Raw genomic sequence first — 19,059 nt, 5'->3', positions numbered from 1 at the left:
CTTCCTAGTTGACACCAAGGTCTAAATCCGAGTCTAAACAGTCCAAACAACGAAAAACATGAAATCTGCACTATTCACAAACCCTAGAAATTGAAATTTTGATTCGGGTACTTACACTTCGATTTGTCTCGATTCCTTTTGTGGGAATGTTGCTGGGACTGAGACAAGCAAAACCCCCCAAGAATCTCGAGCCATGGTGGCCGGAGGAGGCGGCGCCGCCACAGCAGTAACTTCCGGCGGTTGCTACACCGTGTGTGGTTGTCACCGGAGTGCAAGGCGTAGCCCAAAAGATGGAGCTCGTCGAGCCCGTCAGTTTGATAGGTGGCACGACACGAGGCGACGTCGGATGGTGGAGAAATCGGCCGGAGAAGGTTTTTGGGTCGGGTGAACAGTGCCCGAGCTCGGGTGAACAGTGCCCGAGCTCGGGTGAACAGTACCCGAGCTGATTTTTAGAAAAATCTGATTTTCTGATTTTTAATCTCCTCTCCTTCCTTTTATACTATTTCCAAAATCGGAAACGAACTTCCGACGTTAATAACGTTCGCGTCCGACGTCCGATTCGAACGCATGACGTGTCCACGAATTCGTATTGATGAGCTCTACGACTTTCGTGAAGGAAGTTTTCGCAACCGAGTGACGGAATAAAAGTCGATCTATACGTTGCGGTAATGTTACGTTTTCTAATTAAACGATCCGAGAACGTTTCCGTTTTCGTTTCGAAATGTCGCAAACCTCTAATTGTCGTCTTGAATTAATTTCACAAGTTTAACACTTTGAAAATACTCGACATTTAGTTTCTAAAAAATTCAGGTTATTACATACTGAATGCCATTCTTATCTAGTTAGGTGATCTTTTAGGGTTTAGGGGGTTGATGGAGGAAATGATATGACATCACTTACACACACTTGGATCGTGTTGTTTAATCTGGAAAAATGTAGTGTTTTCATCAGAAACTAAAAATAGACATCACAATGCCTAACACAATGCCTAACGGTGTTGGCAATGATATCATTTATATTTGGAATTTGCGACGTTTATGAAAGTCGATGAAGTCATGAACATTATCTCTAATTCCTTAAAATGAACATATTTATCTGCACGCCATGTATTTTGTTCAGTCCAGAAAAGTGGTCATGCGGTCCTGGAAATTCTTTGATTTTTTATGAACATGACAAATTAGGTCGATCTCTGAATATCAAAATTTGCGTACTTCATTGTCAATGGTATTATCGGTATAGCTCAGTTGTGATCAACTTCTTCTGCTCATAACTCCAGAATAACAACAATGAAAGTTTGGAGTATAAAATTAATACTCCCCTATATATCTCTCGTAGACAAATCTACTCGACAAGCCGTAATGCCTATATATATATATATACTTTATGGTTTGGTTTTGTTGGTGTGGCTACCCTGTATAATAATTCTTGTCCTCGATCGGCAGCAGAACCACTCACCAGCCAGATTGTCAAAGAAGCTAATTCATTAATATCCATTTCAAATCTGTAGTCAATTGGTTTTTAGTTGATTTTTACCACACTATGGCTCACGCCCCTTATGTTGAGAGAGAGAGAGAGAGAGAGAGAGAGAGTGAGTTTATATATGTTTTCATGCATGGATATTGTTACTTAGAGGAACTTGGTGTCCTTGCGTGTACGCTATGACTCGTAAGAGAAGTGACTGACCAACTTGGAATGACTCAATTGACCCAAAAAAAACTTGGAATGACTCATATTAGATCAAATAAAACTTAGGAAGACTTGTATAGTTGTATTAGATTAAGAAAAAACTTATTATGACTCATATATATCTCTCCTACGTACGTACTCCGAAGAATTGATGGCCAGCTCTCTTCTAATTTGTTACGCACCATGTTGTTGGAGTTGGATGATACGTAATCTTTCTCAAAAAAAAAAAAAAACTACATATATAGCAGTGCTAACTATATGAATAGCGTTGTAATAATCAATCGATAGTTCTCTAACACATGCATCGCGCGACGTGCTAACTATATGTATAGATATATTAATGTTGTGCGATGAACATATGACGTGCATCGATATCATCTTACACTTACTAGCTATAATGAAGTAAATGAACTTCCTTACGAAAAAAATAAAATGAGCAACACTTAAATGGCTTCCACTATATCCAGGAAGCAATCGAGGCTTAGCGTAGCTTAGCCTTTTTAGCTGAGATAACATCTAAGAGTGCCCCCAAAAGATAGAAAATAACTGATACAAAGGATTGCAATAACTTATCCGTCTTCGAGTTGCCCCCTTCCTTCTCATCATCAGCAGCAGCATTTGATAACATTCATGGATTTATTGAAATTGAAAAGCAAACGAAGAAGAACGAAGGAAACGCATAGAGAATTATGAACTACATTGTGAACAAACTTGATTCGAAAGTGTAGGATTACAAGAGTACATATAGGACTGAAATAATGAAATTACATGACTACCCTTCTCTAATATACTATGTAATCCTAATACTCCCCCTCAACCATATGCTTGGGTATCAAGCATAATGGTTGCATCAATGAACAACTAAAAGCTAATAACCAAGAAAACATAACAATAACATAATCCCAAAATCAAAACCCAACATCCATGTAACAATATGAGCACATCCACAAATCTTGTCGGCATTAGCTTTCCAGAAAATGGCAATTAGCAAAAGGGATGACCAACATATAAATCCCACATGCATCAAAAACTGAAACTTCTTCGGTGCTCAACATATTCAACATCAGTAGCCTAGTCATACCAGGAGTATTGTGACCAAGCAGTGATCATGCAAACAACACCAATTAGTTAATGAAGTTGGAATTGAAAGGCAACAGAGTACAATATAGCACCATACACCTAGCAGAGCATGTAGGATACTAGTAATGTATCATTTCTGGCACACACATCAGGAAACCAAGATCTATATATATACTGACACCTTTTTTCAATCTCTTGAAAGCCATAGATCAAGGTAGATATTCAATTCAACTGCTACCATTAGCAAGAAGCAATGCATGATTAAGGCTGCTAAAACTGTACTTCACAATGATTCAAGAGGACTCTACCAACATCATATAACAGAGAAGAGAGAATCCATGGCAGAAGAGCAGCATAGAAATCAACTAAAATACTGGGAATTCGGATAATCTCTGTGTATTTGCTAGAAACTGATCTTTCTCAATTTGACTGCACACTGCTGAAGCCAACTGCAAACATATTGTTGCAACCATATAGTTTTACCACAAATTTCAAGCACTAATTCTTCAGGCAAGAATGAAAATTAACTGATAACCAACAACAACAACATCGCTTTACTGAGAATACTTGGATAAGAAATCAGTCTGCAACTTGCCAAATCCTTCATTGCTCGACCAACAGAACAACTAAATTTGATACCATCTCCCAAACAGCAAGAACTAGCACAGACCCATGAATCCTAACACAGCTGCACAACATTGAGAAATATGCCAGATACATAGTTTCCAATAAACACCAGACTACCAATCTCTCACTCAATCCCTCATTCACCACGGGTACCAATACAACCAATTAAGAAAGCATTATTCCATAACCCAGATTACCAACAACTAGTCTTCAACCCTTGTATATCACCACATTGCATAAACAACATAGCTGCTGCAGTTAATGTCTCCATCTACATCTCATTTAGATTTTGACTTACTGTGATTTTTTTTTTTAATAAAGAGGTTACTACCAACATCCACATCTACACAAAGGCAATACTCCCTCCATCCACATTTACTTAGAGGCTGTACTACCTCCATCCACATCTACGGAGGCTATACTACCTCATCCACATCTACACAGAGGCAATACTCCCTCAATCCACATATTTTTGTCATACAGAAGCCAGTAAACAACAATGTAGCAGTAGGAATATACTAATCAACAACAAACAACCTTATGCCATCACCCAAAAATTCATCACTTAACAAGTAATGTGGCGAGAATACAGAGAGATGAGATTGAAAATATCTCCCAAATATGGATACGCAACTAGCAAAGGAAATCATAGCATCAAACTGAAATTGACATCATTGCACCTCCAATTCCACAATTCAAGTACTAGAAGCATAAAATTGGGAAGAGATTACCAAATTGAAGAAGTTGGTGTAAGCAGGGGTGAGCAGCACGAGAACATACCAGATTGACACAAGTTGTGCTCAAACCACAGTTTGACAATTAAGAATTAGGGGCTACTGAATTAAACATATATAGCACTCAAGAAAACCGAATTCCATCTTAGTATGCAACCGTCAGTCCACCATTTTCAACTTCATCCGTCAAGTACTTCAACCAATTCGAAATTCACATAGCCAAAAATTAAGAAAGAGGGTAGAGAGTACCAAAGTAGAAGGCGCAAATAACCACCTCGCAACCAAGCACAGAAGCAAAGTTGAATCAGAGATTTTTGATTCCAACGTAGGTTACATCAACCACTAGTAGCTCTGGCGAAGATGGCAGCGCTGGTGATGGAGGAGTGAAACTGGTGAAGGCGACGGTACAATTCCATCACCGGAGAGCTATTCTGCTCCGAGTTGGCTCTAGAAGTTTCAGCCAAGAGCGAAGAAGAAGGGGACGGAGAGTGCCGAATTCAACTACCGAAAAACAGAAATCGGAAGGCAATGAATGGGCTTCTTCGATTTGGGGCTGCTTGACTTAGATTCAACAAGATCGGGCACTCTATTGAGAGGATTAAGGCTAGGGTTTTACAGTATGGGAAAAACCAGAATTGAAAGCTACTAGAAATTGAAAAGTGCGGAAGCAATACGATACAGAAACCACAAGGCCATAGATCATGACCATGGGCTCTGATACCATGATAACATTCATGGATTTATTGAAATTGAAAAGCAAACGAAGAAGAACGAAGGAAACGCATAGAGAATTATGAACTACATTGTGAACAAACTTGATTCGAAAGTGTAGGATTACAAGAGTACATATAGGACTGAAATAATGAAATTACATGACTACCCTTCTCTAATATACTATGTAATCCTAATAGCATTTACAGCAAGTTTTTTCTCAACGATCACGACCTGAGAGGTGAAGCGAATGCAATACAGTAGATACTAGTTCAATTTAGAGGACAGAGTAATTCAGTTTCATTTGGCGGTATGGTGTTTATTTGAGCTTTCTAGGTGTTTATTAATTTGAGACCTTATTATATGATTAGGCTCATTCATGTTAATTAGTTATTAAGCTTTCGGGGTCCAACGTACGATTGTTAAGCTTGATTAACCTGCCATGCAGACATGCAGTCATGCTCATGCAAAGCCAATACTTGTACGTTCAAGGAACCCTAACATAGAAACTTGTCTTTGTCGACTAAAACCCAGCTGAAAGCTAAGATTATAGGAATTGTATTTACTAGATACAGAAGTCCGGAGTATTGGAATAGTGTTACATTATATATAGACTAACCACTGACGTTGTCCATCTGCTCAACGTACTCCTACTATCCATGGAAGCAAAGGCTAGCGGCTAGTGATTATGGAAGCCAATGGCTCTATATTAATGCATCAAATTAAAAGATACAGCCAAAACTCCAGAGCTAGGTACGCTATATTATACCCGAGACCACCACGTTGGAAGAACTTGGGCCTTTTCTTAAGCTGATTCATATGCAATAACTTCTTATCAGGATTTGCTAAGCGCTGATGATCATCATGCTGAGTGTACTTATCAGTAGGATGGAACTGCACGGTAATGTGGCGGTCGAGGTCAGGTGAGGTTTCATTTCTGATCTGGCTGTTTTGGTTCATGTTGATGACCTGAGGGGTAAATGGAAGATGAAGTACATAGATTAATTGAAATGGAGGGAAATTTACAGAAAATGTGAGAGAATATCTTTATGAATCTGGGCTTCAATGTAATGGAGTAACAAAACCATTCTAAATTGACTTGTCACGCACTAAAAAAAGAAGAAGAAAAAATAACAATCCAAGTGAGAGGACTGTTCTTCCAGATAAACAGTTCAATACTTCAATGGTAACTAGATCGATGTATACTTCAATGGACTCACAACATGCCGTACATAACTCGAAGGTTAGCAATTGATGGCGAGAAAACCATGCGCACAGATCCATAAAAGTTCAAGAATATCACAGCAAGGGCTCAGCAGCCATCTCTTCTCGCTCCTATCAGTCTTTGCCAATTGCTGATCATCATCACACTTATCACTAGAAAGGGACTGTACCATGATGTGGGACTCAAGCAGGATCGGAGCGGCTTTATGGTAAATCTGGCAAGCTTGGCTCATACTGATGACCTGAGAGGTAAAAGGCTAGGACAATATGACATCAACAGATGTACGTATTTAAAGAAATTGAGGTCACTCATGCAGCATCATGGTTAAGGTCATTGCCGTACGTATGTAGGTGTTAGCTTGATATACATGATGGAGAGTTGGTTAAAATGTTGGGATGCAGTTACGTATTTTGCATACCAGTCTTCTTTAAAGAGAATCTGGGCTCAAAACCTAGTGAAGGTAAATATTTCGTTACTTTGATCTGAAACTCGATCGAGCAAATGAAATATAAGCCTGTGATACTCCATATCATTTCAAAAGGAAATAAAATAACACAGAAAATTTAGGTTTTTCTTTACTGACTTAGGGTCCAACGATTCCAAACGCAACTTAGGATTGGCTGATCACAAGTTGCAAGAACGTTGAAGATTTGACACGAGAGATCCAAAATCCACAACAAAAGGAATTGGAACCCTTCACTCTTTAAGAACTTCTCTAATTCCTTACCAGATTGCCTATGAATCTCTGTGAAGAGCTGATCATAACTACCAGAACACTTATATACAACGGAGGAGTGCAGGGAGATATGATAGTCAATGACAGGATCTTTTATATTCCTAGGTTGGGTGGGTTGGTTGATGTTGATAACCTGAGGCAAAAGAGTAAAAGCTTTTCTACTATCTGAAAAGTGAAAAACACCAAGTTTTGATTGTATGAATCCCCATGGTCATGAACTCACGGTAGATTTGTCTCCACTTAAAGGTTACTAGGTTGACATTGTTTATTACTGTTACTCTAAGGATTGAGACATCTATCTACCATGGTGTTCGAATCCTTAAGAAAGAAGGGTCTCGGCTTAAAACCTCCATTTTTGCTTTCACATGAGAATGGAGAGCATGTAACTACACCGTAGGAAGTTAATCAGGAACAGAGCGAGGAGAGGAATTGAAACTAAAGATGTAATTTTCCTTTCCATAATTTGAGCTCAAATTCAATGGAGTCTCAAAAATAAACTTGACTAAGACTACATCTGTAAATATAATGATAAAAAATTTAAGTTAGGATTCGTCTCTGCAATTTCTGGTACTAGTAGACGTTATATTTGTTATACATTACCTTGTATAATGGAAATAAGAAGTTCTTTCTAAGCAATGGTCTTAACCTGGATCGATTGGAATGTCATTGGAGCGGAGCGAGTTGGAGTGACATCTGAGACCACCAAGACCGTGTCTCCATTTTTCACCAAACCCTTTGATTTTATGAGATTGATGGTGCTTGAGATGTTAGACTCCATGTCATCTGATATATCAACAAGAAGTGGAGTAACTCCCCAATGCAAATTCAGAGCCATTCTGGTACTCTCGTCATTTGTAAAAGCAAATATGGGAGGGTTTGGTCTGTTGCGCGATAGGAGTGATGCCATGTGTCCATGCTTGGTGTATACAAAGATTGCATCCACAGCGAGATTGTTCGCTGCACAATGAGAAAAAATGGATCAGTCGCAATAAATGTGTATGCGTGCAGAGGTTGAGGAGTAAAGCAGGTACCACATTTACATACTAATGACAGTTACTATAGTAGGAACTGGTATGAATTTACAAACTTCAGAGTAGAGAAGTGGTTAGCAATAGCAATATGGGCCAGATCAGGATGGCTTCTGTAGGATGCACTTTTGCCAAGTAATGCCTATATTGATGAATCTTGTTCAAAACACAAGTATTTAACTGATTGTTTAATTGTACTTGAAAATTCTTTTCAAGAAGCATAAAATTTTACAACCAAAGTATGGACACTTGCATATATGTCTGCAAAACTTTTAAGCACTTGTGGCTATCAGATTCAAATATATCTTCCAGAAACTGCCTAAGAAACCTAACAGATTTAAGCATCCTTCTATATTAACTTCTTTATTTATTTGTTTAATGTTTTAAGAAGAATGGATCTACTTATAAAAGGAAAAATGGAAGAAAAGTACCCATTCCCACAACAGAGTTGCATATCTGCTCAGCAATGCGATCAGGCAACGAGACTCCTATTTTCCGTAGGTGCAAATAATCTTGACGATTCTCTACACGACTCCATGTCTCCATTCTGCTGCTGGTCATTTGAAGGACAGAAAGAGCCTTCTGCCCATATGATCCAATAGCTGATTCTCCAGCTAGCATCAAGGCATCTGCATACTGTCGAACAGCTTTGGAGACATCTGCAACCTTTAGAGAAAGTAGTCATTATAGAAGATATCTATTTGCTTCATCTTCCTCTATTACTAGATCATTTAGTAGAATTGAGAGTAGTACCTCAGCACGTGTTGGTGTTGGGTATTCAATCATAGATTCAAGTAGTTGAGAAGCCACAATTACTGGCTTGTTTAGCTGCCTACACACTTGAGTTATTTCCTCTTGGACTGTTGGAATCTGTTCGAGTGGGATTTCAACTCCAAGATCAACCCGAGCAATCATGACTCCATCAGAAGCTTCAACGATTTCTTCCAGCTTCTGAAGGGCTTCCAAGCTCTCAATCTTTGCCAAAACTCGAATGGATCTGCAAACGAACACATTCATATCATACATGGAGTCTCAAAAGGTAGTTGATTAAATCAATTAAGGTGACTGCTACATAAAGGTTAAGTATTTGTTGTGGTTGTTAAAGTGCATCAAATCACATTATGCAGAAAAGTATAGCATGAACCAGTGGTACTACGAATTATCTCTTCAATAAAACACAATGTAAACTGCAGCTGCCTACTTGCTTACGTCAGTGATTTGATAGTGAGGTAATCTTTCAAATGCCTGACAGATTCAGCATCATTTACAAAGGACATTGCGATGAAATCAACACCTTCAGAAATTCCAAATTCGATGTCAGACCAGTCCTGTATATCAGAATAATGACATGAGCACAAAATTTTTGTCAGCCAATGTTTGTATTTCAGACCGAGGACTTGCTCACTAAGGACACATAATTTGAAATTAGAAAAAAGAAAATTCAAATAGAGATTGACCTTTGTTGACAGAGTAGGGAGCTCATAGTTCCTCTCCACAAGTTTCCCATCTCTCCAAAAGCTGAACTTTGCACAAGGCAAGAACAAACCAGAGTCTATGCACTGACAACGTAGATCACTTCCGATCCTTTCAATGACTTTAAACCGTGTCATTCCACCATCAATAAGAAGTTCATCACCCACTTTGATACCTGCCAACAATCAATCAATTGGAAGCATCAACACAAAGTGCCTCATGCACTAATAATTGTCAATTATGCAATTCGAGATTGTCTCACTACCTTCAGAGAAACCTTCATAGTTTGCTTGAACTGTAAATGGGAGAGAACCCTCAAATTTTTCAGGGGTGAATAGCCAAATTGAATCCTCCTGGCAATCCAAGACAATAATCAATCATACCCTTCTGATACCCATAACTGCTCTAACCTCAAATTCAACATAAAGACACCCCTCAATTAAAACTTCTTCCAAATCAGGGATGTGTCTTTTAGCCACTAGTAAGCATAACCTCTTATCAAGAATGTGTATTTTGGCACTAATAAACACAACTTCTTATCAAAAGTTTGACTTTTTTATATCAGATTATCTCAGTCCAAAAACAATTGCAAAACCTTGTGCAGAAGAATAAGCAAACTTTGAGGTCAAACATAATTATCTTATTCTCTCCATAATAATTAGTTAGTGGGATTAGAGATGTTACCTGAACTTTGAGAGAGGTTGGCTCTCCATGATCAACAACATTAATCTGACTCCCTTCAGTATCAATCATAATTGAAACAGAATACCCCTTCTCCTCATTCAACTTCTTAATCTTCCGAATCACATCCCGATGCCACTCCCTAGTGTTGTGACACATATTGAGCCTTGCCACATTCATCCCACCGAACACCAATTTCTCCAAATCATCTAATGAATCACACGCCGGCCCAATTGTGCACACAAGCTTAGTCTTCCTCAACCCCAAAAAACCCTTCTCCCTCAGCTCCCTCTCTGACACCACATCAAGCCCCAAAGCCCTCCCTAAACCCTTGAGATCAGTCAAACTCTCCGACCTCTTCAAACCCACTTGTACTGCCTCAACTTTAATCCCAACTTTAGCCCTGAGTTTCTTCCCAACGCAAGCAATCCCATGTTGCAAAACTGGTAATCCAAACACCCTCTTCTCCAAACCGAAACTCTGGCTCTTGGGTTTGATCTGAAAACACGTACGAACCGAATGGCTAGACGAGACAGCCATGGATTTAGACTACAGAAAAAAGTACCAAGATGAAGTTTGCGGATGAATCAGAGGATGAAATACCAAGATGGTGGGATGAAAACAAAGAAAGTTTGGCGATGAATCCGGTGGTCTTTTGGGTTGAAAACTCCGTCAAATGTTTGGTTTTGGAATTAAAGAATGGAGTTTACAAAGAAGAAGCAAGAGTTGGGTTATAGGTGTGACAAATATTGTTAAAAGAAGGAAGACAATGGGGGTCAATAGGAAGATGAGAGAGGAAATTTTAAAAATGGAAGATTTAGCTGCAGGGTTTTAGATTCGGAACATTAACTATTCCGAACTGTGAAGACTTCAACGAGAAAGGGCGGCAGTAAATGCGTTTCTACTGGTGGTTACAGTACTTGGTGTCCAAACTTAACGGTCAACTAACCACCTTCCCAGCTAGGGTTTTAATGTCACGTGACTTTTCAACCGTACAACCAGGCTTCTTGGTCATAACGTCACGTGGTCCCGAAACCGACAGATCAACAGTACAGTGTTAGAGCTAGGTAGAGATCGATTTGCAGAAGAAAATGAAAGGAAATGCTGGATGGAAGTGTAAGAACAAGGCAGACAGAAAACGGAAAGAAAAACAAGTTCAAAATAACATTGTCATATGCTCAAATCTATTTACAACATTGTGGCTAGCTACTACTACATATGTAGTCAAATAACTAGACAAAATGGACAACTCGCTGCATAAGGGCAAGGCCAGAGAATCAGAGATTCAACTATTATAACATGAATTCAAATCATATTGGGTTACAAGTCACACCCTTGGAATACAGTTACGATGGCCTGAGCTGATTCTCAGGTGGCCTCTTCCGATTAAGGTCATATACATCTTTCCATTTAAGACACCGAGTAATGTGTTTACACTTATTATGAGAGAAAATTAGAGATAGATCAAATATTGAAGTCTCTCTTTAGAATCAAACCTTACACCCAAATGTTTTTTCAATCTACACTCAAATTCTTTTTATACAAGTTTATTTTGCCTTTAATCATTTTTGATTTGCTTAATCTTAGCATTTATTTATAAATTGTCATTTTACATGTTTAATTCAAACATTCTAAGTATTCATGTCAGTTAAGTTTTATCGCTCTATCTCCCCCTAGCGCCGCTAGGGTTTGTGAGTTTGACCAAACATATCCAAAATCTATCTTTTTTGGTAGAGATGATGATAACCACCCTTAATAGTGTACTCTCCCCGCTTATTATACGGCCAAACCAACTTATCTTTATCAATTAAACTCACATTCCGACAATCAATTATGCATTGGATCATATGAGGGGCAATATAATCAGTAATACCTCTCAAATTCCAAGAGCAATTTTCCCAATCAACAATGGAATTCACTTGCAAAGGAGGGGGAGTAGGAGTACCTTGTACAATGCTCACCGTCACGGAATGAGGAGGAGGCAACCAGTGATCATGCCACACATCAATGAGATTGCCATTACCCACCAACCAGTGACTCTCCATCATAAGCTTATCCCTGGCTGCAATCAGGCTAGACCACCCCCAAGATGGGCTGTGACATTTCCCTACTTGCATAAAACCACACTTGGGAAAGTATCTAGCCTTCAAGACTCTTGCCCACGTAGAAGAATGGTTGGACATGAGCCTTCAACATTGCTTTCCCAACAAAGCCATATTGTACTGGGGAAATTTTAAGAAGAGTACGTAAAGTATTGCCCACTAAGAATTAAAGTTATTGAACTTTCGAAAGTATCATATCGGTACATGAACTAACGAATCCCACATACTTTAGGTGCATGTCGTTAACTCTTTGGTTGCGGAGTATACCATTATCATATAAAAGAAGGGTAAAAAGGTACTACTCGCATTCCTAAGTCAATGTTCTCTTCCTCCACCATTTAGTGTTGCTGCTCTGGCCTCTGACCAACAAAGCCTCTCAGGTAGAGATCAAGCCCCCGACCATCTCCTCTGAACCTGACATGTGATCCTCTCTTCAAAACTCTGGCCTCACCCACAATTCTCACACCAAGCACGTCACCATCCACGTTTTCTTTATCTTCATCACCTCCAAGGTCGCCGACGCCAACTCTCGTCGGCTCAACTACCCCTTGTCTTCGTCTGCTTCATGATCTACGTACCTATGCAATCTCTGATATCTCTCTTCACTTTATACAGTTGTATTGTTTTCATGTTTTGTTTTACAAATTGGGGATCAGATGTGGAGTATGAGACAAAGAGATAAGACCCATCAAGTGGAATTGGAATTTGAACAAGGATGTTGTCAAATGTCAATGAAGATATATAAATTGGGTTTGAATGATTGGGTAAGCTATTGATTGGTAGGAATAACAGCTATGAAGGTGTGATTATTCATATGGAGCATATGGATGATGAGTATGCGGCGCACCCTAAAAAACTTTTGTTTCATATGTTACCTTTTCAATTGCACTTTGGAAGCTTTAGACATCAATTGAATATTTTAATCTATATTTCTTAATCCATCAATATGTGGATTGTAGTGGTGGTAGTGCAGGTCAGTTCCTTCCCTCTCATTATTCTTCTATGATTTTCAATCTTCTTCTTCACTTTAACCGGTGGATAGAATTGCAACAAGAGTAAACATAATCAAATGTGCAGCCTCATTATTTGATGTTATCAAAATCTCAAGTCTGTTTACGCTCTTGCCCAGAACTTCCCGTACCAATTCTGAATTGGTGTGTTCCTAATTAATCAAAACATAGAGATGATTTTTTTTGGCAATCTTTGTCGTTGAAGAGACGAATTTGCCCTTGAAAATGTGACTGAAAACATAGAAATTAACGGTGAAGATAACAAAATGTACTTATATTGGATATAGTTTTTAATATCATGTATCATTAATGTAGTTTCGAAAGTTGAGTAACATTAATTATTAGTGGTCAATTTTTCATGTACTATTCTTAAAATTTTCTCTTGTACTGATACAAATTCTTGAAACCCATACCACCCTCACTCTTAGCTTTAGTCAAGTGATCCCACGCCTTCCGGTGAATTTTCTTGCCATCACTCTTGTACCCCCACCAAAAATTGAAGATTAAAGAGTTGAGAATATCACAAAAATTGAGAGGAAGTTTAAAGCATACCATAGGATAGGCCGGAATCGCCATACCTACCGATTTGATGAGAATTTCCTTTCCTGCCCAAGAAAGAGTGTGTTCTTTCCACCCATCAAATTTAACAATAAATACGCAGTAGTAGAATCAAGAATAAATACATGATAAAGAAGCTCAACGTACTCACAGTTTCACTTTGAATTTTCTAGTGTTTTGTGTCATTAACAGGACCATGTAAAACTTTTTGTAATTTCCAATTAAATGGAAAGATTATTTTTTAAGTTGATTTTTTTTAACTTTTTTATAATTTTAATATTTAATTCAGTACTAAATAATAATTTGCCTTAATTTTTAATTAAAGTAATAGACACAGACACAGTCCCTCCCTCAGTCCTCTGACTCGTCTCCTCTACTATACAAAGCTGAATATTCCCTCCAAAATCCAATCCCTCCATTTTCTTCCTCTCCCTCCCTCACTGTAACAACCACATTCAACATACATTTCCACTCGCACACGCGCCGCGTGTCTCATCTCAGCCCCCCATTAATCACTCCCTCTACACATGGCTCCATCTCATTCTCCCCCAATAACCATCTCCACGCGCCTCACATAACTATATATACAAGCACACACAGACTAGTCCAGTACAAAAACACAGACAAACCCAAAGCTTCCACCTTGACAGAGACACAGAACCAATTTGAGTTTCCAATTTCATAAACTACCCCCCAAAAAAATTGAAAACCCACATCGCTAATCTTTAGTTCTATCTCTACTCGGCGATTTGAACCTTCTGGGTTGCTAAAGTTTCAATCTTTATCGAGAAAAAGATTGGGAATTTAAAGCTGCTAAATTGATTTGGGAAATTAGGGTTTTTGCGAATTGGGAAATGAGGGTCAACGGAGATGAAGGTGAGGAAAATCACAGAAAGGAAAATTGAAGAACTTAAAGAAATGGGTTCGATGGTTGGAGCTGAGTTTGGTCAGCATGAGATAAAGCTTGTAGTTGGGTATGCTTTAACTTCAAAGAAGAAGACGAGCTTCTTGCAGCCTAAGCTAATTGGATTGGCTCGGTAAAAATACCCTACTCTTTATTGCTTTGTATCTATGTGAATTTTGATGCTTTATGAGTATTTTGAGGTTTCCTTTTTTCTTTTTCTTTTTTTGGTATCCAAAGGTTTAGTCTTGTTTTCTAGTTTTAGCTTTGACAATAGTGATGATGCAAGTGAGTCTCTTGGCTTAGCATTCAGCTTCTTCAATTGGTATATAGAATCTTGGTAGATGCTCTCTTTAAGTCAGACAAAGGCAATAGGGAATATTCCACCATATATGCCATTTGGAAGAGTCCATACTGATTCAATTCTTGGTGTTTGCCACTCCTGTCTTGCCGATAATTATCTTATTTTACATTCTTGTCCTTTAAATATTATGTAATTGCTTTGGTGTTTTTTTGATACTTGGATCTTAACTATTAATTCCAATTACTTTTAGGCGTGTTCCCATCTTCTTCTTTTTTTTGACAACGGCGTGTTCCCATCTTGCTCCTGCTCATTTTGAATTGATATCTTTCAGGTTGTTAATTAGTTAACAAAATTAATATATAACAATTTGCATTCTGTGTTATAGTGAAACTTATGCAGACTTCACCAATTGTCTCATCCTTCCAATAACTTGATAAGTTCATTTCAAAGCTCATGCTATTGCTCTCAATTTTTGCATCATAAACATATACAAAAAAATTATCACGGGCTCCTGTCCTTTTAACCATTTATCAGGCTTGGCTGGTTTTGGTAAAAAGATTTGACATCAGTAAAGAAACCAAGATATATATTCTCAACTACTAGAAAGAAAAGGGATTAATTTCAGTTTACTACCCAGAACTTTAGATCATTTATCAGGTGTATCCATTTTCTTTTATTTCAATCACGTGTGCCCCTAAAGTTTTAAAAAACCCTCACAACTGGATAAAATTATAAATTTGAGCCTACGATCTACGTCAAGATCCAAATATGGATGAGAGAATGATGACCCATTGTTCAGTTTATGACCATTTAAGGAGCAAAAACATCTTATAGATATCTATTTCATTATTTTAATAGCATAAGTTTGAAGGAAATTTAAAGATTTGTCCAAGTCTAATTGAATTTTAAAAGTATAAGGGCACACATGATTGAAATAAAAGAAAAGGGACACACCTGATAAAGAACCTAAGTTCAGGGTAGTAAATTGAATTTAATCCAAAAAAAAAAATGTTCTTAAGTTCCAAATAAAGGGTGACTGATGCTCATAAGCTCTAACACTGAGTATTAATTTTCTATTTGGGCTGCAGAAATAAGGGTATATCATTCATTGCAATTGATCCCAATCGGACACTTTCAGATCAAGGTCCGTTTGATATTGTTTTGCATAAGGTGAGTATCCTCAATAATCATTCAGACCCTATCATTGTCACTCTTCAAAGTTCTTTATGTCCTTTTCTATTTTAATAGGGTTCTTGGGGTTGCATGATTTGGAACTGTGATCAGGGCCCTTCTATATTTTAATTTATTTAACGCAAACATTAAATTAAGAACCAAGGCTCCAATTATCGTATTCACTGTTCATTATGGATGTCTGACAAAGTTTGTTGCTTGCAGTTGCCGGGAAGAGAATGGTGCGATGCTATAGAGGTTTGTTCATCCAAATTTCTTCTTAATTCCCAAAATTCCTTCTGTATAACTGATGGTCTAATGGTTTGAAAGGGCGCCTTACATACTAATAGATATAAATGATGGTCGGTTATAAGGCAGATACCCTACCAATTTTAATTGATTTTGCCTGACATATTTAGAGGTCTCCCTCATCATGAATCGTTATCAGATAGTTCAGCCCTCAGGAATTTAAGCAAGTGAGGTTGTTATGTTCTGCTATCCATCTAGTGATTACATTTTTAGGTATTGGTGAGGTTGGTTGCAAATATTTTTGGTATTTTCTCCCATAGTTGTTTAGGAGATTCTGATTTATCTTGGTCAGTATTTAGATAATCTTTCAGTTTCTCTCTCTCTTGAGGTGTAATAAGGAAACTGTACTATGTGTTATATGCATGTGGTAGGCTTCTTCTTCTCCTCAAGAGCTCATGGTGTGTCCTTAGTGTTTACATTATTTTGACATGGTTTTATTATTTGCTAAAGTGCTATCATCTTTATAGCAATTCGATATGATCCAAACTGTTTGAATCTTTTCTTTTGAAGGATTACAGTCAAAAACATCCTGAAGTAATTGTCCTTGATCCGCCACATGCAGTACAACATCTACACAATCGCCAGTCCATGCTTCAAGATGTGGCAGATCTAAACTTGTCCGATTCCCATGGTATATATATTCTACTAGTCCTCTCTTTTAGTTTCTTTTTCATCATTTTATATGCAAACTGCATATCTTATATGTGAGAAGTAGAGGGTATAGCTTCTGACCAATTATCATTTTGGTTTCCGCAGGAATGGTTTGTGTTCCAAAACAGTTGATCATCACAGAAGATCCATCATCTATTCCTAATGAAGTAGCTAAAGCTGGGCTAAAGTTGCCCCTAGGTACATTTATCTTTTCCTTGCTTTTGCTGTGTTTTATGGTTACTCGTCCAGGTACAATCATTAGCTTTTAGTAGCAAGACACTGTTTTCCCCTTTGGTGTAATTAACCTTTTTGTACTGCCACCATCTACGAACCGGGCTGGTTGGCTTAGAGATCTTCTTGGGATACATGGCTAATGCATGTCCTGGTACAATGGTGTATGTATCCATATTGATAGGCCAGAGGCAGGTTTCTGACTAATTTATAATGGGGATTTGAGTTCAGCTATGCAATTTGACGAGTCCTGACTTGGTAGTTTGTCTTGCAGTTGTTAAACCTCTATTGGTGGATGGTAGCCCTAAGTCACATGAACTCTTTCTTGCTTATGACCCATCCTCCCTCTCAGAACTTGAACCTCCCCTGGTCCTGCAGGAGTTTGTAAATCATGGTATTTTGTTGTAATTGATGGATAAATATTATCATTTATATTGTAAACACAATTTAGTTCTGATATGGAACACTGTTGCCCCATTGTAGGTGGTGTCCTCTTTAAAATATATATTGTCGGGGAAGCGATCAAGGTTGTAAGGCGTTTCTCTCTCCCTAATATCAGTAAACGTGAACTAGAAAAACTTTCAGGTGTTTTCCGTTTCCCAAGGGTTTCATGTGCAGCTGCTTCAGCAGATGATGCAGACCTGGACCCTAGTATTGCTGGTAAGGTCATACTGAAGCTTATTCCCTGGTTTCTTGTGGTATCCCGCCCCCTCCAAGAAATAATGATAAATAAAAATGTAGAGTTAAGAGAAGCTTAAACTAACCTAATTTATGTGGCAGAACTACCTGAACGACCTTTGCTAGAGAGGCTTGCAAGGGAGCTCCGTCAACGATTGGTAGGCTTTCTGTCCCTCCCCATCAACCTGGTTTAGTGTTCATTCGAACTGGTCTGACTAGTATGCTACTTTTTCTAGGGACTCCGGCTATTCAATGTAGATATGATTCGAGAGTACGGGACAAAGGATGTCTTCTATGTCATCGACATCAACTACTTTCCTGGCAAGTATAATTTGTTTGTTCTCAAAGAGATCTTCGACTTGCATACATTTTTTCAAACTTGAAACTAACCATAAGTGATTATTATTTTTAAGTCCTGAAACTATGTTAGGTAGTGTTGGCTCACTGAAACCACATATATTGGTGTAGTTGTAGTTAGCATCACTGGTACTAGAATAATTTTACGAGAAAGGGAGAGTTCATTTGGAATCAGTCCATATGCGCATAGTGAGCCATTTTTTTCTCCATCAAATATGTGCATAGTGGAATTGCTGGTATCGATTATTTTTGAATCTTTTAATTTCATGCTCTTTTGATGCTTGAGAATTTAAAACATTGTCTTCCGGATTATTTTTGCAACTAATGTATTGTGAGGCATTCGGAGTTTCCTCATGATAATTACCTAATGCATTATCCACTGGCTTTTCAGGGTTCGGAAAGGTGCCCGAGTACGAACACATATTTACAGATTTTCTACTAAGGCTTCTGCCGAGCAAGTACAAGAAGAGATCTGCTACTTAACCACCGCAAGTACCTAGCAGCTCTAGTTCTCATAGAAATGTAGAAAGAGGAACTGTGATACTCAGTACAGAAGTTTGTAATTACAGATAGGTTGCTGTGATGATTGCCGAACTTACATACATGTACAGAATGTTCTTGCTATCTAAGGCCCGTAAATGTTCTTGCTATCTGTGTGCAGTACTGTTTGCTTATCTAAAGACATGAGCAACAAGAATGAAATCAAAAGAGAGCATAAGAGCACGACCTCTATAATGTCCATCGAGGGAGTTGATAGAAGTTGTGCAGTCAGTTTCAATCACCAGATGAGTCCAGCCTTGCTGCAAC

At 38.2% G+C, this 19,059-nt stretch overlaps 2 protein-coding genes across 2 annotated transcripts; one reads left to right on the top strand and one right to left on the bottom strand.

The window, feature by feature from the left end:
* Positions 1–7,234: 7,234 nt before the first annotated feature.
* On the bottom strand, positions 7,235–10,738 carry LOC126783018 (pyruvate kinase isozyme A, chloroplastic-like). Its single transcript, XM_050508398.1, has 7 exons — positions 9,985–10,738; positions 9,566–9,653; positions 9,285–9,475; positions 9,037–9,155; positions 8,581–8,824; positions 8,259–8,493; positions 7,235–7,756 (listed from the first exon to the last, which is right to left on the bottom strand). The coding sequence occupies exons 1-7, from the start codon at positions 10,519–10,521 to the stop codon at positions 7,428–7,430; spliced, it is 1,743 nt and encodes a 580-aa protein (XP_050364355.1). The 5' UTR covers positions 10,522–10,738; the 3' UTR covers positions 7,235–7,427.
* A 3,543-nt stretch (positions 10,739–14,281) lies between these two features.
* On the top strand, positions 14,282–18,902 carry LOC126782929 (inositol-tetrakisphosphate 1-kinase 3-like). The gene is given in 11 exon segments (XM_050508285.1): positions 14,282–14,550; positions 14,552–14,688; positions 15,945–16,026; positions 16,252–16,284; positions 16,846–16,966; positions 17,092–17,184; positions 17,492–17,611; positions 17,701–17,877; positions 17,998–18,053; positions 18,132–18,216; positions 18,644–18,902. Coding segments are annotated over 11 exon segments (1,041 nt in total). The 5' UTR covers positions 14,282–14,505; the 3' UTR covers positions 18,736–18,902.
* The last annotated feature ends 157 nt before the right edge of the window (positions 18,903–19,059 follow it).

Source organism: Argentina anserina, chromosome 2, assembly GCF_933775445.1.
Source record: "Argentina anserina chromosome 2, drPotAnse1.1, whole genome shotgun sequence".
Lineage (NCBI taxonomy): Eukaryota > Viridiplantae > Streptophyta > Magnoliopsida > Rosales > Rosaceae > Argentina > Argentina anserina.
Note: the sequence above shows the minus strand (reverse complement) of the source record. Positions and strands in the feature narration are given on the sequence as shown.

Excerpts from the sequence above, each read along its gene's own strand:
- LOC126783018 (XM_050508398.1), bottom strand. The coding sequence starts at position 10,521 with ATGGCTGTCTCGTCTAGCCATTCGGTTCGTACGTGTTTTCAGATCAAA. Across the intron at positions 8,825-9,036 it reads CTCACTATCAAATCACTGAC|ATCCATTCGAGTTTTGGCAA; the intron begins GTAAGCAAGTAG and ends GTTCGTTTGCAG. Across the intron at positions 8,494-8,580 it reads CAACACCAACACGTGCTGAG|GTTGCAGATGTCTCCAAAGC; the intron begins GTACTACTCTCA and ends CTTTCTCTAAAG.